This window comes from Haliotis cracherodii, unplaced genomic scaffold (assembly GCF_022045235.1).
Source record: "Haliotis cracherodii isolate W230 unplaced genomic scaffold, xgHalCrac1.p SCAF_24, whole genome shotgun sequence".
NCBI lineage: Eukaryota > Metazoa > Mollusca > Gastropoda > Lepetellida > Haliotidae > Haliotis > Haliotis cracherodii.
The window spans coordinates 6,196,039-6,222,016 of record NW_027266280.1 but is presented as its reverse complement, the minus strand read 5'-3'; the positions used below and the strand labels follow the sequence as shown (position 1 = coordinate 6,222,016).

The following is a 25,978-nucleotide window of genomic DNA, read 5'->3' as shown; positions in this document are numbered from 1 at the left end:
ATTGTTTCGATCCCAAAACCAATGGCAGGGGTTGATTGGTCATCTTCAAGTGCGGACCATCCACGTGGTTGTTCGACCTGACAACATTATCAGATTATGTGCCTCTACGAGCACATTTTTCTGATTAGCAAAACCTCTGCATCTCAAATACACAGTTTGGGACTCGTATTGTCATAGAATCTTACCAAAAGGGTTACTTACACAAAAACTAATAGTAACTACTCAAAAACGTGTGAGGTGGTTGAGGCCATGAAGGGATTATGGGTAAGACTTTTTACGAGACCTCAATGGAATGATTTCGAGTACTTTAAAATGGCCTACTTCTGGCTATCATGATGAAGATACCAATATCACATCTTCTACATTTTACTAATGAAAGTATAATTTCACTGCACACACTACGTGTGCATGAGACGTTTCAAATTGTTTGGTCTGTTGGTCAATATTTATTTCTACACTTCTCTACAATTTGGGTGAAAGGAAATGACAGCTTCAGAGCTCCAGATAACTTTTTGAGCAATTGAGTTTTTACTACTGGGTTTCTATTTTAATTTCTATTTCATTGAGGTAACCAATATTTTTTCACTCATCCATTAATCACTCTTTTGGGTTTTTCCCAAAATAAGTGAACATTTTAAGATTTAAAAAAAGAAAGAAGAAATAATGTTTAGGCTTGACTCAGAAAGTAAATTAGCTCATAATTGTGTTTCAGAAATAAGATCTGTTGTATCCATGCTGAAAAAGCTTCATTGGGTATTTACGAGAGCTGTTCTTATACATTTGAGTTCTTTATTTAATGAAAGTAATTGGGCTTTGAATATTTTAATTTTTTTTTATCTGTAGCTCTGCGGCTTTCACACGGGTAGCTGGGATGATACTGGGAGTATATCCTGTACCAAGCAGTGGGGTGCCTTATCTATATCCCAGCAGAAGCTGTGCAGCTGCACATCTTGCCAAGGTAAGGGTCGACTATGAAAGTCCAGTTTCCACCCACGCGGAACTAAGCTGGAATTTCAGTGGCTATTACGAGTTATGTCCCTTTCTATGTCCCTCCTGACCAATCAGAATCCATCCCTAATGTCACTTGCTTTTGCTTAGAATCAAATGGCGGCGCCCAGTCAAGATGATCTGATCAATAATCAAGATCTTTATTGTAAGAAAATGGGTGCATCAAATCATTTGAATAAAAATAAAAATATCTGTCAATGCCGAGTTGACGGCACACATCTTTTGGAAATCCTGCAAGCGACCGAAATCTGCATGTTGAAATCCATGCCGTTTACCAACCGGATGTCGATTTGCTACGCGATTTCGATTGGACATGTATAGACTCATTAATGCAGCCACAGTATAACTCAACCCTTGCAGCCTAGTTCGGCAAGGGTGGAAACTGGACTTTTACAGTAAGTTAACTCCCTTGCCTCGGGGAGATGTCACTCACATGTGTTACTGATGACAGTACTAAGATGTGACAATCCCGGTTCATCAGTTGTATGTATGTAAAAACACTGTAACTGACCTGTCCTCCTTCTGAGCACTCTCTGTGGAGTGGTGGATTGGCGTGGCGTGGCAGACCGCTGTTTCTGTAGTAAGATCTCCACAGGGTCAGAGACTTCACCTCCGTTGTCTCCGGACCCATCTGCTCTCCACTCCTCATCTCGGATGAGGAGGCCGTATCTTTGCAGGAAGTCCAAGTACGGCAGTCTGTGACAGGAAACATGTGATATATCCCTAACCATACATCATACATGTGTACAGATCATGACTTCTCTTTTGTCGACATCTACAGGAATGACACATCACAGTGAGTGAGAGTGAGTGAGTGAGTGAGTGAGTGAGTGAGTGAGTGAGTGAGTCGGGTTTAACGCCGTTTTTAACAGTCTTCCATTAAGGTACTGTGACACGCAATCAGCTGAGTCTCATAGCCTGGCCATATGTAGCCTGTTTAAGGGTGCTGGATCTATACACTCCTAACTGTGTGCTGAATACTGCAAATACACTGATCCACCAGACAGATATCAGTGACCACTAATCCTGCTATTCAGGATAAAAAGTTATAGAACTGAGATGGTCTGACTGGATGGCGGATGTCTATAGAAGCGTTAACAACTCACCTGGCTGACTATTTCCACTGTCTGGAGGATGCGTTAACAACTCACCTGGCTGACTATCTCCACTGTACCCAGGATGTCATCAAAAACTCACCTGGCTGACTATCTCCACTGTCCCCAGGGTGTCATCAACAACTCACCTGATTGACTATCTTCACCATCTCCAGGATGTTGTTAACAACTCACCTGGCTGACTATCTCCACTGTCTCCAGGGTGTCATCAACAACTCACCTGGCAGAGTACCCCTTCCTGCATATCTCCACTGTCTCGAGGATTCCGTTAGCCTTCAGCTGTTGGAGGACAAAGGTTGGATCAAGCTGGCCTGGCTGACTGCGCTGGTTCGGCTTGATACAGCGGACGTAGTGGACATCACATGACTTGAGTGTTGCCAAGAGACCATCAAGAGAAACCTGACAAAGACAGTGATATAGTTAAGTTTGTTGTTTTAACACAGCAGTCAGTAATATTCCCACTATGTGAGAGACCACACAATTCAGTGACTGATATTATGAGCAACAATCCACGCCTTCTAGGTACAATGACAATCAATCAATGAAGTCACAGAGACCAACTGTTCCATTTGCCCGCCTCATACAACCCCACAGGTTGCTTGGGTCCTATTCCAACTTGGAATCCACACAGTTAGACAGTTTTAATATGTCATTATGATATTTCAGATGAAGACAAGATTGTTCTCAGGTATGCTTGCTTAATGATTCAGAGGCAGAATGCAATGAGAACTGGAACATGTAGGCAAGCAGTGCTTATACTAAACACATTGGACTTACCTTGAATTTAGTGAGGACAGTTTTCCTCTTCCTGCCTGACATCTCCACAGTGTGGAACTCTTCAAACAGGTGAGACAAGAAAGCGTTGTCACTCTGCTGCAGCAGCCGTACCAACTCCACGGGAATGTTGTCCTGCAACACCAACACTCTACTATATCCATGACATCATGGCCCCACATCAACACCCTACTGTATCCATGACAACATCGCCCCACATCAGCACTCTACTGTATCCATGACAACATGGCCCCACATCAACACTCTACTGTATCCATGACAACATGGCTAACATTACCCCTCTACTGTATCCATGACAACATGGCCCCACATCAACACTTTACTGTATCCATGACAACATGGCCTCACATCAACACACTACTGCATCCATGACAACATGGCCTCACATCAACACTCTACTGTATCCATGACAACATGGACCCACATCAATACTCTACTGTATCCATGACAACATGGCCCCACATCAACACACTACTGTATCCATGACAACATGGCCTCACATCAACACACTACTGCATCCATGACAACATGGCCTCACATCAACACACTACTGTATCCATGACAACATGGCCCCACTTCAACACACTACTGTATCCATGACAACATGGCCTCACATCAACACTCTAATGTATCCATGACAACATGGCCCCACATCAATACTCTACTGTATCCATGACAACATGGCCCCAATCAACACACAACTGTATCCATGACAACATGGCCCCACATCAACACTCTACTGTATCCATGACAACATGGCCCCACATCAATACTCTACTGTATCCATGACAACATGGCCCCAATCAATACACTACTGTATCCATGACAACATGGCCCCACATCAACACTCTACTGTATCCATGACAACATGGCCCCACAACAATACTCTACTGTATCCATGACAACATGGCCCCACATCAATACTCTACTGTATCCATGACAACATGGCCCCACATCAACACACAACTGTATCCATGACAACATGGCCCCACATCAACACTCTACTGTATCCATGACAACATGGCCCCACATCAATACTCTACTGTATCCATGACAACATGGCCCCAATCAACACACTACTGTATCCATGACAACATGGCCCCCACATCAACACTCTACTGTATCCATGACAAAATGGCCCCACATCAATACTCTACTGTATCCATGACAACATGGCCCCAATCAACACACAACTGTATCCATGACAACATGGCCCCACATCAATACTCTACTGTATCCATGACAACATGGCCCCACATCAATACTCTACTGTATCCATGACAACATGGCCCCAATCAACACATTGTCCATAACACAACAACACAACAAAGAATCCTGTTATCTAGGTATACAATGTTTGGAACCAGTTCATATTCTTTCCAGTTAGATGATGTTTGAGGATAATATCACAGCCCTTTCACAAGACGATGAAAGAGGGAGCCCTAAAAATGTGCTGGCTACTTACTTTGTTTTTGGTTGTGATTTGCTCCAAGTCGTACCGCACATCTCCAGCGTAGTGCTGTATGACAAAGCCAGGATGTGTGGAGAAGGTCTTGGGGCGCTTGATGGGGGCACTGTTGTTGACATCCAGCACCCTCTCCCCGAGACTCCGGGGGTTAGACTTCCTGTTGAGGTACACTTCCTGGAAGAGAACAGGGAGTTCGAAACCTACACAAGCAATGGGTAAAGTTTGACAATGTAGCAGAATACTGATCAGGAAAATCAATCTGGGATATCAGTTCTCCTCAAATGGGAGTGAGTAAGTGAGTATGGCTTTACAACGCTTTCAGCAATATTCCAACAATATCACAGCAAGGGACACCAGAAATAGGCTTCAGACATTGTCCCCAATGTGGAGAATCAAACCTGGGCCTTTGGCACGACGAGCGAACACTTTAACCACTAGACTACCCCCCTAATTGGGAAGGAAATGTAATATCATTCAAAACAGATATTCATATGTCACCTATGATAAGCCATACCATTAGTTATAACTCTAAAAGCAAGTAAGGATTTATTAAATCCAATATGGGAATGTTTACTGACATTTGCTAGAGATTTAGGCCTAAATTTGGCCCCATTCAACAAAGTGATCATAGCGCTACGATTGTCGTAAGCCTATGTTACAGTATGGGCGTTACGATTGTCTTAGTGCTAAGATCACTTTGCAGAATGGGGCCCTGGTCTAGACAAATCTCTGGATGGTCGATGAAAGATTTCAGAAATATCCAATATATTTTTAATAGGGACTGTACCTCATTTAGCACACCAAAGACTCCAACTCTCCCCTCCAGCACATCAAGACACAGCTGGTTGTCATGGTAATCAATGTGTCGCCATGGAATGTGCTCAGCTTCATACTCTCTCTGTATATAGCAAACAAAGGGAAGGAAATAATTAGGAACACCAAGAGCAAACAAAAAAGTTAATCAAGAAAAATCACTGAACCGCATTACAGTACTTGACTTCGTGCTTCAGGGGTTAATCCCCACATGTATTTGATGACTTGGTGCCAACTTGAGGATGAACAATGTAGTGCATGTCAAACATTCTGGTGTGGCCCAAACCCACCTGCAGGTCCCCCAGGAAGTGACAGACATAATGCTGCTGCAGCTTCTCATTGGCGTAATTGATACACAGCTGTTCCAGGCTGTTGACATCAAACATCTCAAAGCCATAGATGTCCAGTAGTCCTGGAAACAAAAACTTGATATACTGCAAGAATGACAAAAGTGAGTGAGTGAGTGCAAATCTTTTCATGTTTGTTAATCAAGGTGCTCACGTGATTTGATTCACATCGTGGGGTAAGACCCATTTTATTACAATAAATATTGATTATCGATCAGGATGACATAACTGGGGGCTGCCATTTTGTTTGAAGCAAATGCAAGTGATACAAGAGATGGAATCTGATTCGTCAATAGGAGGACATAGAATGGACATAACTTGTAATAACCACTGGTGGCGCTACGATTGAGCCTGGAAATTCCACTTGTTCGGTAAGGGTGGAAACGAGACATCTATAGTCGGTCAATGTCCTTGCCTCGGGCAGATAAAGAGTGAGTGAGAGAGAGTGAGAGAGACTGTGAGTGAGTGAGTGAGTGAGTGAGTGAGTGAGTGAGTGAGGTTTAATGCCACACTGAACAGTATTCATGTAACATCACAGTGTGACAGCTAGAAGAAATGTTTCCCACTTTCGTGAAACCCGCCAGCAGGGGTATGGCGCTGACAAACCTAGAAGGTAGAAACATGATCAGCATGAACCGGGATCTGAACCCATGATCATACTGGCATACCTTTGAACTGCAACTTTGACAGCAGGAGAATTTTGTTTTGTTTGTTGTTTAACGCCGCATTCAGCAATATTCCAGCTATATGACTGCGGTCTTTAAATAATCGAAACTGGACCAGACAATCCAGTGATTTACATCATGAGCATCGATCCACGCAATCCCCTTAGTCGCCTTTTACAACAAGCATAGTTACCTTTTACGGCAAGCATGGGTTGCTGAAGACCTATTCTACCCCGGACCACAGCTGGAGAGGGATCAGTACATTATTAAATGACAGTGATTACCCAGTGTGTACAGTTTGGTTTAGTCTTTTTGATGTTTCTCACCAATCATTCGGGATTGCTCCTCCGATTTAATCTGCTGATTCAGGAAGTCTACCAACCAATCAAACAGTCTGAAAGGAAAGAGTATATTATGCAGTAGATGTCGGAACAAAGTACACTATCTTTTGACATGAGTGGGTGGATGCTGTTGATATGTTAAAGTGAGGAATATAACACACATCACCTGAACAAGGTAAACCAGTGGTTGATAGCATGAGCAACAATCCACATCCATCAGGGTACAATGAGATGCACCCAATGTAACCATCTGATCTCCCTCCTTACTGACTTTTTTTTTACGCTGCTTTTAAGAATATAACAGCAATATCACGGCCGGGGACACCAGAAATGTGCTTCACACACTGTACCCATGTTGGGAATCGAACCCGGGTCTTTGGCTTGATGAGTGAACGCTTTAACCACTAGGCTACCCGACCGCCCCACTGACTTTTGTGACAAATATGCCGTACTAGTAACGTTCCCTTTATCCACACTGGGTGTGAACCTAATATAATACATTTCCTTGGTAATTTAGAACATTAAACATGTGAGTGTGTGAGTGAGTGAGGTGGGATCAATGCTGCCTTGTACAGTATTTAAGTTGTATCCTGGTGCGTCAGCTTGATGTTGGCAGAAAGGGAGTGATTAGAGTGTAAGATGTTTACCACTTTGGTGAAAGCCAAGACCACAGGTATGGTGCTGACCAACGTATAAACATTATAAGGATTAACCCGGATTCGAACCCGCGATCATAGGTTCTTGACACACCAAAGGGACGCAACTCTGCACAGCAAATTTCAGTGTCTGTGATGACTGGGTATCTCGTGCTATTTAACTATGTAGTATTACAAGACTATAATAACTTTGGAAGCACCCTGAAGATGAGTAAGGTAAATAATAACAATTCTTGCAAAATAAAAGCTTCCAGTAAATCTGCCCCAAAGCATAAAGTAATGGTAATAATGTTAATCCTATCATGTATACGGCTGTACAGATTAATCAAACCACATGACAAGACAAACAGAAATAGCTTGGTGCTGCTTTGCTGCATATTGGGGCCAAAAAGAAAGTTACAACTCAAATTCATCAACACAACAAAAGCTATACAGGACATATCTAAAATACAGATAGGGTAGAATCTGGCCTGGGCTGAACCAAGCTATTTCCCCAGAAAGAACTGGCCAGGGTAATGTTTAACCTGCTACACCAGGTGAATATAAACAAGTTAAATTTTGACTTTCGTTTTCATTTTAATTGAATTTTTTTTTATTTTTAGAAAGCCTTAGGGACAACTTCATCTCATTCCAACACTATTACTCTTTGTATATTCAAAGGAGAGAAGATTCTTGAGTTATGTGTTCAAAATGACAAGTAGATAAATAAAACATGATCACAATAAACTCTATACTAGTCTGTGACAGTACCTCGAGTACAGGAGCATGGCGAGACAGTCCCGCCGAGTGCGAGCATCAGCTATGGAGAGGGGTTTGACGAAGACACTGCGACGCTTGTTGCCCCCGGACTCGATGCTACGGTGGAGCAGCACCTGCTCTAGAGAGTCGGCAGAGATGCCCAGCAGGTGGCAGCACTGCAGCCTTGCCTCGCAGGTTGCTGTACCACAAATATATCCTTGATGTCAATATTGAAACATTGTATCTGTGCATTCACATGTACATTTTTCTTAAATAACACCACAAGCAACCAGAAAATACTTAGGAAATAATCTACAAGCTACAATGAATTACTGATTATTTGTCCCGAGGGATTAAAGCTTGTCAGTTCTGTGCTGCCCGTAGTCTATTCTAAACGTATACACACATCACCAAAAGAAACACGAACCACAGAAACATATAGAAAAGTATGTACGTTAAGAAGAGATGTTTCCAATGTGTACCACTTAATGACAAAACTAACGATCAGTCAAGTGTTACCACAGTGTCCTTGTTTTTATCACGATATGCAGACTTCCAAACCTTACACACTAATCCTGTATGAGACAAATGGTGCATCTTGAGTCATGGATCTATGACGTCACGTGATGCGTTTATGTGCATTGGTTCACACAACATACCACTATGTACGTTGGTGCACCAAACCAATTAATATCTCTTCAATATGAGTTAACCCACATGTATGGTATTCACGTTTCTTTTGGCAACGAATATAAGTTGGGTTTCTTATGTAGACACCAGGTCATATTAAATAGTTACACTAGGAACAGTTATTATGAATAGAGATCCAGTTATTGGCCAAAGCATTCATACGACGTCACGTTACAATGGGTCTAGTCGCAAACAATGGAAGGACTGGAACAAACTAGCCAATCAGCATCAAGCAAAATCTAGAATGCTCAATGATAATTACAAACACAGTTACACCTGCATCCCTGCCTTAGTGGGTCATATTTGAATGTCCATGCCCAATAGTTCATGATGAGTGAGTGAGTGAATGAGTGTGGTTTTACGCCGCTTTTAGCAATATTCCAGCAATATCACGGCGGGGGACACCAGAAATGGGCTTCACACATTGTACCCATGTCGGGAATCGAACCCGGGTCTTCGGCGTGAATAGTTCACGATGACTTCAATAAGTCAGTGCCCTAAACCTACCATCCGTCCGGCCGGGTGGTGACAACTGAGAGAAGATCAAGGACAACTTGCTATTATTTGGGACGTACAATGGATAGAACACCTGGATTGACATTATGAGCACTGATCTAAGTAATTGGGATATGATGACATCCATCAACCAAGTCAGTGATCCTGACTTGATCCTGTTAGTCGTCTCTTATGACAACCATGGGTTGCTGAAGACCAATTCTAACCTGGATCTGCACTGGTCTAATCTACAGTACATTTACATAAATACATGTATAGATATCCAAATAAAGATAAAAAAGGTATCCATATTAGAAACCAGATATGAAATAATTTAAACAATGAGATAATTTGATTTTAAAAAATGGGAAAGCTTCAGGGTTTGTTTGTCAGTAGCTGCAGTGACCCGTGAAGATCCAGGGTAGAACAGGTCTTCAGCAACCTATGCTTGCTGTAAAAAGTGACTATGCTTGTTGTAAGATGCGACTAACAGGATAGGGTGGTCACCAACTCGGTTGATGCATGTCATCCTATACCAAATGTGTGGATCGATACTCATGATGTCAATCACTGGATTGTCTGGTCCAGACTTGATTATTTACAGGTCGCTGTCAAAAAGCTTGAATATTGCTGAGTACGGCGTTAGCAACAAATAAACAAACAAACAAACAAACACAAAAAATACAACCAGTGACTGTAGCTCTGTGCTGCTCCCTATGGATGATTTTGATGTTTAAAGCCACACTCATCAATCTTCCAGCTATAAGTTTGGACCAGACAGTCTAGTGATTGATTTTGTGAGCAACGATCTACATCACTGGGGTACAATGACACATAGTCAACCAGCTCACAAAGCCTCGCTCCATCAAGTCACCAGGTATGCCCAGCACAGGCTGCTAGTGACCAAAGCTGAACCAAAATCCCCCCAGGAGGGAAGACTGTACACCAATCCATCAGAACAGCTCAGTTAATCTTTGAACAGCCGAGCTAACAAACAGCAACAAACAAATCAATCTGCTCTGAAAGGCGTCAACAGCAACAACATAACCACTACCTGACAGCTCCAGACACGATCGCTCCAGGAAGGACATCTGAGCTGTAACCATGGTAACCACACAATACCATTTGTTTACATTCACAAACTGCAAGTCCTTTGAAATCATGATCATTGATTTAATTAAGAATTGACTTCAAGATTTTTTGGACGCAACTGGAGGATTAAATGGAAAAACGAAAATTGTGAATATCCTTGAAATACCAAATTTTAGGCCCCCCTGTTCATAAAATGGACTTGTCCAACATTGCCGAGGTGGGATTTTATTCAGTGAGTCGTCATTATTATAAATAAGGGGAACAGTTTTTAAATCGTGTACGTTTTACTGATATCCTTCAGAAAGCGCCCCTCATGGTTTATTTTCCTTTTGGTGTTTTATTGTTCGATAACCAACTCCCACTCGTCATTTATTTCTTAGATAAGATCCACAACCCATTGTTGGTTAAAACAGGTAGGATTCAAAGATTGTTATAAGAGAACACACAGTTATATTATCACAGAGGATCAGTGTGCACTCAACAATCATTCTCAGCTCCCTGGGGAGTATACAATACAAGCTGCCTGTCAGGCACTAGGTTAACAGCCACATTGTCATCTCATCCTACCGGGTACCCATTTACTGCTGGGTGAACAGAGGCACATTTCGAAGCAAGTCACTTGCCCAAGGAGATGGCATGTGTGTTACATGTGCTTCAGTGAGGGGCAGGACCAAAGGCCCAGAAACTCTCAAGAGTCAAGCTGCTGAACACGATCACCCATCCAAGGACTCCCCGTGACCAGCTAGCTTAACTTCACCTGATTTGTGAGGTGAGGTGAGGTGAGGTGAGGTGAGGTGAGGTGAAGTGGGGTTTAACGTCATGTCCAAGATTATAGCGACGTGCATGTACGTGTGTGTGTTTGTGTGCGTGTACTAGTCCGGACTGATGCCGATTTATAGTGCTAGCACGCTGAGATACCATGCCGCAGTTTAACATGAATACCTTACTAAGACACAGTATACTGACTCCGAGCTGAACAGTCCTTGTTTTAGCCCCTTAACGCCGAGCGCCAGACAGGGTAACAACAAGTACCATCTTTTAATGTCTTAACGGCCGGGAATCGAACCCCGGACCTTCCACGCTCCGGGTGGACACTCTACCACTAGACCACGGAGGCGGTCACCTGATTTGTGACCTGTGCACTGTACACAGGGCCAATGCCACCACGATGTGGGTTACCTGACTGTGAGCTGAGTCGGCTGTAGTCCTCATCCTCTGCTGTGAAGTCCACGTTACACAGGAACAAAATTGCTGTGATTACCTGCATAGACACCAAGACACAATACAGTAGGGTACAAAGCAATAATGTATTCTTAATGATTGTATCAAATCCGTAAACAATAAGTGATGGAAAATCGTAGCTGAGATACCAAAATATGTGACGATACATTTGTATGTTGACATTAAAGATTTTCTGCTGATGGTGAGCCAGGGCTACGTGTTAGAAAATATATGCGAGACAGAATTATCATACACTTACAATTTAACACAGCTTAGTGTATATTGTCAGACAACACAGCATGTATGCCAGACATATACTGAACCAAACAAGTTAGGGATCATGAATATTTTGGGGGGTATTTATTTGTTGTGAAGACAATTTCATAAAAATATCCCCCACAATATTCATGATCCCTAATTTTATTATTGTTCGACCTACCTGTAGCACAGCTTGCTGAAGATGGTCAGACAGGCCAATGTCAGACATGGCCTCAAGAGTGGTTTGCAAGGATTTTCTCTCTGTTACTCCTGAAAGAAATTTAGACATGTGATGTGTTTGAAATGTGATTAGAAATGAGTTATTTTCAGTTGGAGTGTGAGTGTGAGTGAGTGAGTTGGGTTTAACGCCGCTTTTAACATTTTTCCAGTTATATCACGGCGTGTCAGCTTAATGTGGGAGGAAAGCCCAAAGTGATGCAGGTCTCAGACGTTTACCACTTCGGTGAAACCCACAAGCACAGGTATGGTGCTGACAAACCTAGAAAGATAATTAGGGTGAACCAGGATTCGAACCCACAATCATAGGTTTCTGGCTTGTCCAGGGGATGCAACTCTGCACAGCGAATTGCGGCGCCTTAGACGACTGGGCCACCTGTGCCCCCCAGTTGGAGCGAGTGAGTGATTTAAGATTAATGCCGCTTTGAACCGTATTCCAGTTATATCACAGTGTGTCAGCTTGATGTTGGAGAAAAGCCAGGAGTGATGCAGGTCTTTGACGTTTACCTCTTTAGCGAAACCAAAGACACACATATAGTGCTGACAAAACATGAAATATAATTAGTGCAAACCAGGATTTGAACCCACGACCATTGCTTCCTGGTGTGCCCAAGGGGCGCAACTCTGCACAGCAAATAGTTGCACCCTAGACAACTGGCCCAACCGTGCTCCCATTAGTTCCTTGATACTGATACTTGATATTTAGTTCCTCGATACTGGTCCACACACAATGTCGAATGCGTAATACTTGATGTGAGGTATCACCTTCCTTCCCTGGCACTATGTTGAAGCTGTGGCCCTGTAGCAGAGTTCTCAGCTGACACACCCATCCTGGCTGTTCTGTGTCAGGGACACTGCTTGAAGCTCCACACAGCTGTGTAAACATCAGACAGCAACACATAAGAAACCCTTCCACTTGTAGTACAACAGCAGCCCATTAATCTCATTAAAATCAGACCACAGTTCTAGCTACCGCTTAACAAAAATCTGAGGACATCCCATTAAGGGTCATGTCAGAACGACCTTTCATTCGACCAATCATAGCATCGCTTACCAGATTATGAAAGTGACAGTCGGAATGTGATTTCTAATCATACAACCTCAAACTTTAACTCCGAACGATAGTTACGGGTTTAACGACTGAATCCATACAATCTAGACTATCTATTAGCCATTCCAGAATTCAAATTTCAAATTTCAAATTTGTAATCGAGAATTTGTCAAAATATGTTTCGAAGCATAGTCGCCAATTTGAAATTAGTGCCGTAGATCACGAGAAAGCTGCCTTCTGATTGGTCATTCCATTGGTCGATCAAAGTTCGTGCAAAGTCGGTCTGACGTGACCAGTAATGGGATGTCCTCAGATCTTTGTTTAGCGGTAGCGAGAACTTAGATCTGATTTTAATGAGATTGGCAGCCCATTTGCTAAGGAATGATTATCCACTATACATAAGTCTTGATGGAGTCCGCACAAAGTAAGTCAGATACCAGGGAATACTGGCTATAGGAAACACAATTTTAACCCATTGACAACAACAAACATGTACATATAAGACTCATATATTGTAGACTGAACAACTGGTTCATCAATACACCTGCTCTGAACAGTAATAAAACGAGTATTATTGTTGTAAATGGGGTGGACTGGTGCTGGTTTTTTTCGCTTATAAAGGGGATGGGGGTTTTGAGAACGAGACACATAAACTTTATTGTGAGCATCTCTGAATGATAATTGGATCATACTGACCTCATACTTCCAGGGTGGGAGTTTCTAATGGACGTTATTGATTGAATTCAGTGACCATTGCTCACACCTGTGTAACATGTGGGGTGTGTAAGATGACGAAGGAAGCTGACCTGATAGAAGATGTGGAAGTTACAGTCTCCCGCCCCCTGGTGTACAACTCTGGTTTTCTCCAGGAGGTAAGTCTCTATCTTTGCTCCCTTCACATGGCCGCTCCTGAAACAAGTCAACCCAAGTCTACACTATTGGAGATGTTAACCTTGCTTCAAGGGAGACTACTCTATCTGCTCTCTCCCTGCACTTGGCTGTTCCTAAAACATGTTAACCCAAGTCTACACTATTGGAGATGTAAGCCTTGCTTCAAGGGAGACTACTCTCTCTGCACTCTCCCTGCACTTGGCCATTCCTAAAACATGTTAACCCATGTTCACACTATTGGAGATGTTAACCTTGCTTCAAGGGAGACTACTCTATCTGCTCTCCCTGTACTTGGCCGTTCCTAAATCATGTTAACCCATGTCCACACTATTGGAGATGTAAACCTTGTTTCAAGGGAGACTACTCTATCTGCGTTCCCTGCACATGGCCGTTCCTAAAACATGTTACCCCAAGTCTAAACTATTGGAGATGTAAGCTTTGTTTCAAGGGAGACTACTCTATCTGCACTCTCCCTGCACATGGCCGTTCCTAAAACATGTTACCCCAAGTCTACACTATTGGAGATGTTAACCTTGCTTCAAGGGAGACTACTCTATCTGCTCTCTCCCTGCACTTGGCTGTTCCTAAAACATGTTAACCCAAGTCTACACTATTGGAGATGTAAGCCTTGCTTCAAGGGAGACTACTCTCTCTGCACTCTCCCTGCACTTGGCCATTCCTAAAACATGTTAACCCATGTCCACACTATTGGAGATGTAAACCTTGTTTCAAGGGAGACTACTCTATCTGCGTTCCCTGCACATGGCCGTTCCTAAAACATGTTACCCCAAGTCTAAACTATTGGAGATGTAAGCTTTGTTTCAAGGGAGACTACTCTATCTGCACTCTCCCTGCACATGGCCGTTCCTAAAACATGTTACCCCAAGTCTACACTATTGGAGATGTTAAGGAAAATGAGCAAGGTGTTATAAGGACCAGTACTAAGAATGTGCTCACCTCTGAAACTGCAGCTGAATGAATTTACCAAATCTTGAGCTGTTGTTATTTCTTGGTGTAACAGCATTACCTGTGATAAAAAGTACTGGACATAAGTTATGTGTGGAAATGATTGATCTGTCGCAGTAATCGGCTTTGGACGGATCTTGTGGGATCTTGTCCACCAAGTGTTCAATAGAGTTCAAATCAGGACTGAGGGTGGGCCAAGGCATGTTGATGATGGAGTGCTTCTGTGGGAGGTCTCTGGTGACTCGAGCTGTTATCCTGTGATGCTTGGACGGTCATATGGGTTCCGTTCCATTACACAATCAAACCCATACAGTCGTCAGTGGTTCATGACGATGTTGCAAATGATTGATCATTCTGACGTGGCCATGACTTCCCACTCTGACCAGCATTTAATCTTCGCATGAATGTCATATCTATGTTATGGATACCAGCTTGTCACTTGAGGGTCCCTTTTATAGCCATAGCCACCATGTTTGCCCTAGCTTGTTTCTGTTATGAGAGCCATTAGCAACCAACCCCCACCGACGTTCAGATGGTGTATTTGCAAGAATGATTTTGTACGTCATTTGCCACTTTTGTTTTATGGAATGATACCATTCAGGAAAACATTTACTTTTTCCATTTGACCACATTTGTGACATTTCATCTCTGTTTGAAAATCTCGGAACATAATGAGTGGAATTCAGCAGACGTTCAGGGTTTTCTCTATTTGGGGGCTTGTTTTCATAGATGATCAGGATGAACACTATACACCAATGTTTGGGAATCATCTAATTTGAATAATTAAAAAAAAATGTAGTTCTACTTAAACACATCTCATTCTAACTATGAATTATGACAGGTGGTTACCAAAAGCCTCTAGGATGGGATTGGAATCTAGGATTCGTCTCTCAATGGCCTTGCCCTTTCCCGTACATTCAGAAAGTTTTCTGAAACAAAAGAAATGTACCACAAACAACTCAAATATCACATACAACTCGAATATAAATGTCAATATTCACTTGACATGTAAGCCTGAGACATGATGTATTGAGGTAAACAGATAATGGATGTGATCTTGGAGTCGACTATGAAACATGACTGAGATGCTGCTTTGAAATCCAGGTCAATCACCCTAGTCTTCCTCCTTAAGCATGTTAAGTGTAAGCATAGTTGCAGGTGACAATCAACCACACCATCTTCACACTAGGCTTTTGCAAGTGGATAAAGGCAAACCTAGGTATCATCCCTGAGACTGTACAATGAAATGGTCGACCATCTAAACCTGACCTGAAATAATGTTTTTGAAACCAACAATAGGGATAAAGAAAGAGGGAAATTGTCTGCTGTCAATGATGAGTAGAACTTTCCCTGGCCCTACCTGTCCTGATAAGCCCTTGAAGATGAAATTATTGGTGCTCATGATATAAATCACAAGACTGTCAGATCATGACTTGATTATTTACAGGCTGTATGAGATGAGCTGGAATATTGCTGATCGACGAAAACACAAAAACAAACAAACCTGTCTTGGGAGAGATCTGTGTGAGGGTTGGCCACCACTGTCAGATACCTCAGAAGGTGCTTGGCAGACACAGTCTGAAAGTCAGCAGACACCGAAATAATGCTTATGTATATTATACAAACAGAATGTATAACAATATATTTTTTAACAATGCTTTACTTTCATTTTCAGTGTTCAGAATAATTAGTAATGGGGGTCATTAGGTTGTCCTCCTAAGGTATCTGAAGTTAAGTACCCCACAAAAATTTAACATTTCATTCACTTTTAACATTAGGGTAAAGACAGGACTGTATTGCCTGGTTAATTTTGAAGATCTGACAACCCGGAGCTAACCTCAACTACCAATGACAGTGAAGGATACATGGGTATGTGAACCAATCAGATGTCAGCTTTTCAAAATGATTTGGCTTTATTTCTTTCTCGAATTGAACATTATTATTTCAACCAAAATAAAAACACATCAGAGAATGCAGATTCTAAAACAATTCACCCGAACACATCCCAGCATCACCATGGTCACCACCCAAACAAATGGGTCACGCACTGTATGTTGTGAGCTCACACGACCTAATCACTAGCCTTCTCTGCCACATCATTCTCTTTCTTAGAGCTATCAGGCTAGAGGAGCTGTAATGTGGGGATGGTCTGGTAGGCATATAGCATATTATATAGGATAAGCATATAAATATTTAACTTAATGTAAAATTGATCCCATCTCAAACTTATGGATTGTGGGGCAGAGATACTCTAGCCTGTGGAGTCTACGACTGTGAGACATACACCAGGAAGCTGACATTAAACATTCATACAAATACAGTAGAACACGGATATATGGAACTACAAGGGACCAGAGAAATCAGTTTGTTATATCCGTTGTTCGTTATGCACGTTTTCGCTCGGAAACGTCCGCCATCTTGGATAAGACAAAACACCCCACTCAGACACAGTATACTGACTCCGAGCCGACCAGTCCTTGTTTTAGCCCCTTAATGCCGAGCACCAGACAGGGTAACAACAAGTACCATCTTTTAACGTCTTTCGGTAAGACGCGGCTGGGGATCAAACCCCGGACCTTCCGCTCTCTGGGCGGACGTTCTACCACTAGACCACGGAGGTGGTCTTAACTGATCCGGAAGAGGTCTCTGGGCAATCAGTTCTACAAGACAGTCAACACCACTATCTCCAATGGACAAAAGGGTGGGTCAGGTTGGCATCTCTTTTAATGCTTCGTCAAAGCTATCAATCACGCCCGAGGGATTGAAGCATGCTGAGATGAGGAACAATCAACTACATCTACAAGAGGATCATCGAACAGTACCAAGACAGCACATACTTAAAGCAGAGGTGTGCAGGTAAGGGATCAGGACTCTGCCCAAACGTCTGGCGCACAGGCTGACAGTACGTGACCCATTTGTTTGGGTAGTGACCATGGTGATGCTGGGATGTGTTCTGGTGAATTGTTTTTAGAAGCTGGAAACTTTGTTCAGGCCCATTTCCACATAACGATCGAAAGAAGAAGGAAGCATAGTGAGAGATAAGATAAGTTTAAAAATGTATTTATATTCGGAACTGTCCACTTAAGTTTGCTATCTAGATACAGAAGTCAGATATACTGGTCTGTAGGCTTCGTTTACTCATAAAGAGATTTTTGATGCCTCGACGCAGGACCCTAATATTGCCTAACAAGGACCCTTCAAATTAATTATTGCTGGTCCCCTGGACCTCCACTTTTGAGAGTAGTGGTAAAACCCTGTAATATTAAAAGCATAACAATGACACGTATTTAAATTTGAAATATCTGCTGGTTGACATGAGTGTACATGATCGTCAACTTACCTTGCCTGCCCCACTCTCTCCACTGACGATGATGCACTGCCCCTGGGGGTGAGAGTCTCGCTGCAACCGACCGTGAGCCTCCTCCGCTATCTCATAGATGTGGGGTGCCCTTGATTCCTGCAACAGCATCAAACATCCTTCAACTGATCTCCAGGCAATTGTATCTGGGACTCAGTGGTAGTTCACTCAATGCTACAATGCTAAACTAAGCATTTCCCTTTCTCCGTGTTGGTCTTTCATCAGCAAACTACATGTGACAAGCAATGTTGGAGTTCCTATAACATGTAAGGATAAGTAGGGATAGGAATTTATGGATTTATTACAATTAAGAGATACGCTTTGGTGTAGGTTCTAACACCGTTATCAAAGAAGTTCCTATAAACATGTCTGACAATATATAATATTATCTTGACAAATGGTGTCTTTTGTTGAATGACAGCTAACTTTCATAGCAGTACTGGTTTATGAAATGCACAATATAATGTATTGTACCTCCACCTGGCATGGTGATTACTATTCAGATCAATTCAAACTTCAACAAACATTTTGTATCAATCAAAATGGTCTTCACTGAAACATCGCCATAATACAACTGCCGTCTCCACTATCACCACTTACATCAACTACCTCACTATAGCTACTAGTACCTAGAACCTACCAAGTTCACAATACTTACTGATATTAAGGAATATGTATAATAACGAACAAAAAACAACAATGACAATTCAGCCTGTTTATCAACCCAAAACTATTTATAATATGCACTACTGTTCCATCACACATTTGACACACAAACTACAAACAATGCTTACAAACATTCAGGTATTGTACAATGAGTGAGTGAATGAGTGAGTGAGTATGGTTTTATGCCGCTTTTAGCAATCTTCCAGCTATATCATGGCAGGGGACACCAGAAAGGGGCTTCACACATTGTACCCATGTCGGGAATGGAACCCGGGTCTTCTGCGTGACGAGCGAACGCTTTAACCACTAGGCTACCCGACCGCCCTCGGTATTGTACAACATAATATCACCCTGTTATGGCAACTTTATATGACTAATATTCTGAATATCACCCTGTAATGGCACTATAATGTAAGTTGTACTCTTGTGTGAGAGACGTCTTTCACTACTGTCAAAACTGAAGTGTCTGACTAACTATCAAAAATTCCCATGTCCCATTCATTTACAAGGTCTTCATGGAAAACACATGCTTTCTGGGAAGCAGGGTGCGTTTAGTACACTCAACCCTCCTTAACATGATTAGGACATGTGAGTTTCTGCGAAGTAGGATGTGTTTTATTGACAAAACCCTCCTGATCACTTATACTATAATGAATGACAGCTCGCAAATTCATGGACGTCGCCATATTAGGTCAAGTGACTACACAAGCTCCTTACATGCAATACAAACTCTATGCATTGCATACAACTTTCCACATCTAACAAAAGCATGGATACTCTTTGTGATCTTCAATTCAATGCCAGGCTTCATTTTAAGTTAACATATTTTATTGTCAAGAAACATATCACACAAGTTTAAAACTTCATAAACCTTATCTCTATAATCCTCTTGGGTTCGATAAGGAATTACTTTGGGTCTCCTGTTAGAGAAGGTTCCCAGCAACCTATGCCGGTCATGGAGGCAACTCAATGTATTTGGTCACAAGGCTGAAACAATTGGCATGAACTAGCCAATCAGCACAAAGATTAAACTACAATACTCTATAAGATTTGCTGAAAATAATGGCAATAATATCAAGGGATATAATGATTCACCGATACCTACGCTATCATCGATACTCAGGTGCACACAATATTTGAATCGGCAGTGTGTAAGATCATGATATGCTATAAATAGAACAGGAACTAATAGAGTTACCTCCTGTAAAGGCAGAAGTAGCTGCTAAGCATAGCGCCTCCTGTTAATATGGCAGAACATGGGGACATGGTGACTGAGGACACACTGACTAACTGTTACATTTAATAACCATCCCTTCATTTAAAACTGATTTTTTTCTTGTGGTTTTCATTGTTAAAAAAATGTATTAAGAAAGAGTGAGTGAGTGAGTGAGTTGGGTTTAACCCTGCTTTTAACATTATTCCAGTTATATCACGGCGTATCAGTTTAATGTGGCAGAATGCCCAAAGTGATGCAGGTCTTAGACGTTTACCACTTCGGTGAAACCCACGAGCACGGGTATGGTGCTGACAAACCTAGAAACATAATCGGGGCGAACTGGGATTCGAACCCACAATCATAGGTTTCTGGCGTGACCAAGGGACGCAACTCTGCACAGCGAATCGCGGCGCCATAGACGACTTGGCCACCCGTGCCCCCTATTAAGAAAGAGGTTTTAGAGCTGTATTTTAGTGATTTCATCATTTCTTACAATCTGATGTCTATCATGATACCTGTAGTACCATCAGTCTGTATCGTGATACAAATTGTATCACAAAATACGAAGCTATACCCAGCTCTAATAAAATGCTTGCCCTGTGGGTAATATCTACAGGTTGTAAGTACCTACCTGGTTGCCTGGCTGTCTTGTGCAGTAAGCCTCCACGGTGTCTAGTGAGTAGAGACCTGAGATGTCCTTGAATGGATTGACAGCCACCACTGTAGATCCAGCCTTGGTGTAGATACAGTTCAGCTTGAACCTCTCCCACAGACAATGCAGGACTGGAGACATGACACACACTCATCAAGACATTTTACAGGTGCTTCAGGCACAATACACTAAACACTGCATCACCTAATCTAAATGAGGGATGCATGTAGGGCTGGGACGAGACAAAATGTACTACCTGGGTACCCATCCCCCTATTACCCTGCCCGCGTACCTGTTGTAGGTCTTAAGTTGGGCACAAAATGTTCAGTTGGGAATTGAGCCATGGCAAAAAAGTGTTTAGATATAGAAGTTGGTTGGTTTGTTGTTTAACGCCGCACTCAGCAATATTCCAGCTATATGATGGCGGTCTGTAAATAATCGAGTCTGGACCAGACAATCCAGTGATTGATGTCATGAGCATCGATCCACGCAATTGAGATCAATGACATGCATCCACTAAGTCAGCGAGCCTGACCACCCAATCCCGTTAGTCAACTCTTATGACAAGCATAGTCGCCATTTACGGCAAGCATGGGTTGCTGAGGACCTTTTCTACCCCGGATATTCGCGGGTCTTAGAAATAGTATTAAATGATCTGATTGTGTATACACTGAAGTTAACTGAAGCTTTGTCTTTACTCAAACATATAAAAGTCAGAAGGAATGTGCCCATAGTCGGAAAGAAATGCAAACATTAGCGACTTGTACTAGTGTAAACATGGAATTATATTGTTATTGTCATTTAACCATATATCACATGACTAACTGCGGGTCCGGGTAGTCATGTGGGTACCCGAGTCTACTCAGGAAACACCCGACACGAGTATCCGAGTAATCCGTCCCAGCTCTAGATACATGTATTCTTCAGCCAGTCAGATGTCAGCTTTCTAAAATAATCCTGGTTCATTTCAATTTTTCGTTGATTCCGAAATTTTGATCTTACAATAAATCCTACATAGACCCCAAATATATTCCTTTCATACTCCCCTTTGGGTGTACATGTCCCAATGCTTAGAAATGACAGGGTGTAGAAAATATCCACAACGCTATAATACAAGTGTTGCCTTTATTATATTTTCCATTCGGAACTGCCTGCTTGTGTTCGTTTCGCATATGTTTCCCTGAGCTCCCTGAGAAAATCATTTGATGTACCTGTGGCTTCGTTGAGTGGAGCAAGGTCTGACAAGCGCTCGGTGCTACACAGGGGGACATTGGAACAGTGGAGGACATCCTCTTGTCTGCACACCAACTCCTGCATGACAAACATATGTACAGTATTACAGCTTAACAAACTAAGGACACACATTTTATAATTTTCGGTTCACAGGCCAAGTGCCCGAACAAGCAGCGAGAAAAGAAAAACAAGAGTTTGCCACTAACGTGGCTTTATCCCCCTCCCCTGTTGAAGAATTTATGAAATAATTAAATCTAACCAGAGCTCCAGATAAGCTTCTGGTGTTGTGGGTATTTTACCCATGCATTGTAAAATCATTGAGTATCAGTAATTCTATCTGCGTATTCAAATTTCTGTTACCCACTAGTTTTTACACATGTGGGTATTTAAGTTAAATATTTAAAAACACTATTCATCTAGTCCGTACAAACTGGTGTTGTGTGGGTTCGAGAGCTTTATAGGACTAAAAAATACCACGATACTTCCACAAGAAAGTGTGATGGCAAATTATCATGATGTAACTGTCATTGTGGAGTTTGGCAAGGTTGACGGAATGCCCGTATAATTTCAAAATAAGTTGCTGATTTGCTAATCGAATACGCAGGGTTACTTCACAATATTTTGATGATACGCACAAGTTTTATTTTTGTAGCGTATCTGTAATGTTCGTTGCGTATTTGATACGCTTAGATTATATTTTACTGTGTATTTCTGCGTTTCTGATGCGTATCTTGTTGCCATGGAAACGTAAAAAAATTCTAAAATTTCTAAATAGCAAAAGGCACCAGTTCAGCATGTACTTGACAGACCTGCAAAGTTTCATGAAAACATATTGAACGGTTTCCGAGTTATGCTCTGGAAACGAAACGTGACGGACGGACGTACGTACGTACGGATGGACGGGCAAAGCCTGTTTCTATATCCCCCTGCCAACTTTGTTGGGCGGGGGATAAAAATAAACACAAAAGGAATTATTTTTATTATGTCTCCCGCTAGTAATATAGACCTCAATAGGGTTAGCCCTTACAATACTACCATAGGTTAAGTGTATGGTTCTGCTATCCTATTAATATAAGTAGTAGCCTTTTTCAACAGATAGAAATAATAACTTAGATGTCAGTTTGGCAACTTTTAGATACATCTTTGTTGATTTTATTACTTTGTATAATATATTCAAAGATTTGCTTGAAATGTCTTTATTTTGCTGTTTGACATGTTCGATGAGGACCCGTTGTCAAAGTGTGTCCTGGAATTTTATTTTCAATAACATTGCAGGAAATAGTGTCTCGTGAATAAATTTTTAATTTACAAGATAAAAAATGATAAAATCAAATGGAATACATATTTCAAACATTGTGAAATGTGATAAATTTAATAAATGAATGATATGACAAGTAGGTTAATAAAATTATAAACTATTTTGATGTGACTTGGTCGGTCTACCCTGCGGTGTGAGTCGTTGACAAGCTTTGATAGTATTAGAGAAGGATCCCAGTGAGAAATATCAGAGTGACTTCCCTTTGCTTTACGCTCGACGAGGAAATGAAATCTGTTTTTGTTGGAACTTTTTGACAAAAAGTTTGGCAGTAATAAAAAAAAGGGGGTAATTTTCATTTTTTATTTTTTTTAACATTTGGACTTTGAAAGAGCGGCGCATCCGTAAACCAAGAAATAAAAAAAGTGTCACCTAAAGCAAAAATACAAATTTGTCAATGATGCCAGTATTAAAGAATGTACTATAGATAATGAAAGTCTAATCACATAAATGTATCTCATTGATATCTTACCTCCCCTGATGTGGTCTCTGCGACAAAATCCTTGTTACCATGGCTACTGTTGTCACTTGTCACATCTTTCAGTACAGCAGTCTCCCAACCATGTTGTTTGCTTCTTATATAAATTTGTTGTCCCTGTATTGAAAAACAGGTGGAATTGCAGCACAAAATAGAATCACAAGGCTCTGAAGATCAATTGCTTCTTGTATTAAAAAAATTATAAAGGGGGTCAAGTGGTAGTGAACTAATTTACAATGAAACTAAAACTTTTTCATAATTGAATGCAGAATGAGCAAAAATGACATTTTCAATATGGCCACCACGGTAGCCATGTTTTAAATCGCATTGAAATTCTGTGAGCTCAGCCACCTTCAGAACATTGTCATACACATAATTTCTGGGCTGGGACGATACACCAACTGTGAGATCCGATACGTATCCTGATACCTTACTCATGATCTGATATATATCACAACACTTGCATGTGCTCTTATCTGTGGTGCGTAAGCCATCTTTTTCATATAGACGATGGCCAAATACATGGCACACTGATGATTTACAGTTGGCAGTGTGAAGCATGGCACAACAAATGAAAATATTTATGTCTTCACTATTAACTTGCACTACTGATTAGTGTTCAGTGAAAGCAAACATTCAAGACCAGAATGGAATTTTTTTACTTTGTGTGCAACTGTAATCGATAAAAGTATCGAGAAGTATAAAATCGCGATCCACCGATGCAAAGGTGCATCTTCCCGAGGCAAGGGAGTTAACTAACTTTAAAAGTCCAGTTTCCCCCCTTGCCGAACTAGGCTGGAATTCCTGGGCTCGATCGTAGCGCCACCAGTGGCTATTACGAGCTATGTCTCTTCTATGCCTCTCCTGTGGACCAATCAGATTCCACCTATCGCATCACTTGCATTTGTTTCAAACAAAACGGTGGCGCCCTGTCAAGACGATCTGATCGATGATCAAGATCTATATTGTGATAAAACGAGTCTTACATCGCGAAGTGCATCAAATCACGTGAGCACCTTGATTAAAAACATGAAAAGATTTTGAAAATATCTGTTGACAACGAGCTAGTGGTAGTAAGGTGTCACAAGGACTAGTAGAAATTTGCCATTTTTAGGGGTTGTGCCATGTTACCATGTGATGAGTAGACGAAAAGTATTAGTTTCTGTCTCTGAAAACATAAACATGATAAACATAGTTCACCTATAGGCTAACTAATCCTATGGCCATGTGGAGGTGATATAAATTTCACTGATCAATAGGAGGAAGGGGATTACTGTTACATTGAATGCCAATGCCATGGATGCTGTGTTAAAATAGTCAAAACAGTGGACACATCAAGTTTAGCAAGGTTACGAACTTTTCCCAAATTGCCTGGCAAATGCATTTAGTTTGGACTCCTAGATAAGTCCCTAAAGTGAATACTCAGAATACTGGGTAGACCACTTGATGAGTACATGTTTGTGATGGGATTCGAACCACTGTCCTGCTGTCGAGTTTTCATCTGAGGACGCCTTCACGCAATGCATTGGTACTCCATGCTCTGAAACCTGTTCATAACTTCATATTGACATGTTCTAATATGACTTACACACTGAACTGAAGACTTGTCTGCGTTGACAATTTCGCTTTCACTGTTGTCAGGTTTTCGTTTTCGTCTCACTGGTGTACACTGATCCTGTGATAATGAAGATCAAAATTCTGAATGAATAACCTTGGGCAAGCTGGTGAATTTGACTTAGAAACGAAATATATTCAGCAGATTAACACCAATATATATTTACATATATATATACACACGAATAGACAAGTTTTATCAGCTAATGAATATTACCATTTTTCCTATTCAACATGTAATATTAATTCTGCAAGGTGAAAAATATCGCAACCAGTGTGTTGACATTTTCTTTTAATTTGGCCGCCATTATCTGCATACGATTAAACGGGTTTTTGATTGGGTAGCGATTGACCAATGGTTTAATCCCGATATATTTACTGCTACTTCATTGGTCAATGTTTTCACCCTTGGTGTTGAGAGCTTCATGAATGGGCTATCGCTGTCAGGAGCTAAGCTTGGTCCCGTCTTATATCGAAATATACTTGGCGCAAGTTGACGACGCGCATGGGGAGTCGACGAGAACTTGCGATCAAAGATCAGCTGGATGGGAGGTCATCGACACTATAAGTGGCGAATCCGGGAACTAATCTACGGAAAA

General features: G+C 41.6%; 1 protein-coding gene across 1 annotated transcript in view; it reads right to left on the bottom strand.

The window, feature by feature from the left end:
- Positions 1-25,685, bottom strand: part of LOC139472375 (unconventional myosin-XIX-like) — a 36,763-nt gene extending 11,078 nt beyond the window's left edge. Inside the window, exons 1-22 of the mRNA XM_071254846.1 lie at positions 25,597-25,685; positions 25,354-25,440; positions 23,760-23,882; positions 21,951-22,050; positions 20,719-20,870; positions 18,188-18,304; positions 16,352-16,425; positions 15,697-15,776; positions 14,839-14,908; positions 13,797-13,899; positions 12,705-12,813; positions 11,884-11,972; positions 11,403-11,484; positions 10,186-10,227; positions 7,959-8,145; positions 6,538-6,605; positions 5,490-5,611; positions 5,174-5,284; positions 4,384-4,560; positions 2,901-3,032; positions 2,344-2,522; positions 1,520-1,704 (exon numbers count right to left, since the gene is read on the bottom strand). Of these exons, the coding sequence (XP_071110947.1) occupies positions 1,520-1,704; positions 2,344-2,522; positions 2,901-3,032; positions 4,384-4,560; positions 5,174-5,284; positions 5,490-5,611; positions 6,538-6,605; positions 7,959-8,145; positions 10,186-10,227; positions 11,403-11,484; positions 11,884-11,972; positions 12,705-12,813; positions 13,797-13,899; positions 14,839-14,908; positions 15,697-15,776; positions 16,352-16,425; positions 18,188-18,304; positions 20,719-20,870; positions 21,951-22,050; positions 23,760-23,882; positions 25,354-25,440; positions 25,597-25,599 (2,392 nt within the window). The 5' untranslated portion in view covers positions 25,600-25,685. The remainder of the gene's footprint in view (positions 1-1,519; positions 1,705-2,343; positions 2,523-2,900; positions 3,033-4,383; positions 4,561-5,173; positions 5,285-5,489; positions 5,612-6,537; positions 6,606-7,958; positions 8,146-10,185; positions 10,228-11,402; positions 11,485-11,883; positions 11,973-12,704; positions 12,814-13,796; positions 13,900-14,838; positions 14,909-15,696; positions 15,777-16,351; positions 16,426-18,187; positions 18,305-20,718; positions 20,871-21,950; positions 22,051-23,759; positions 23,883-25,353; positions 25,441-25,596) is intronic.
- Between the last annotated feature and the right edge of the window lie 293 nt (positions 25,686-25,978).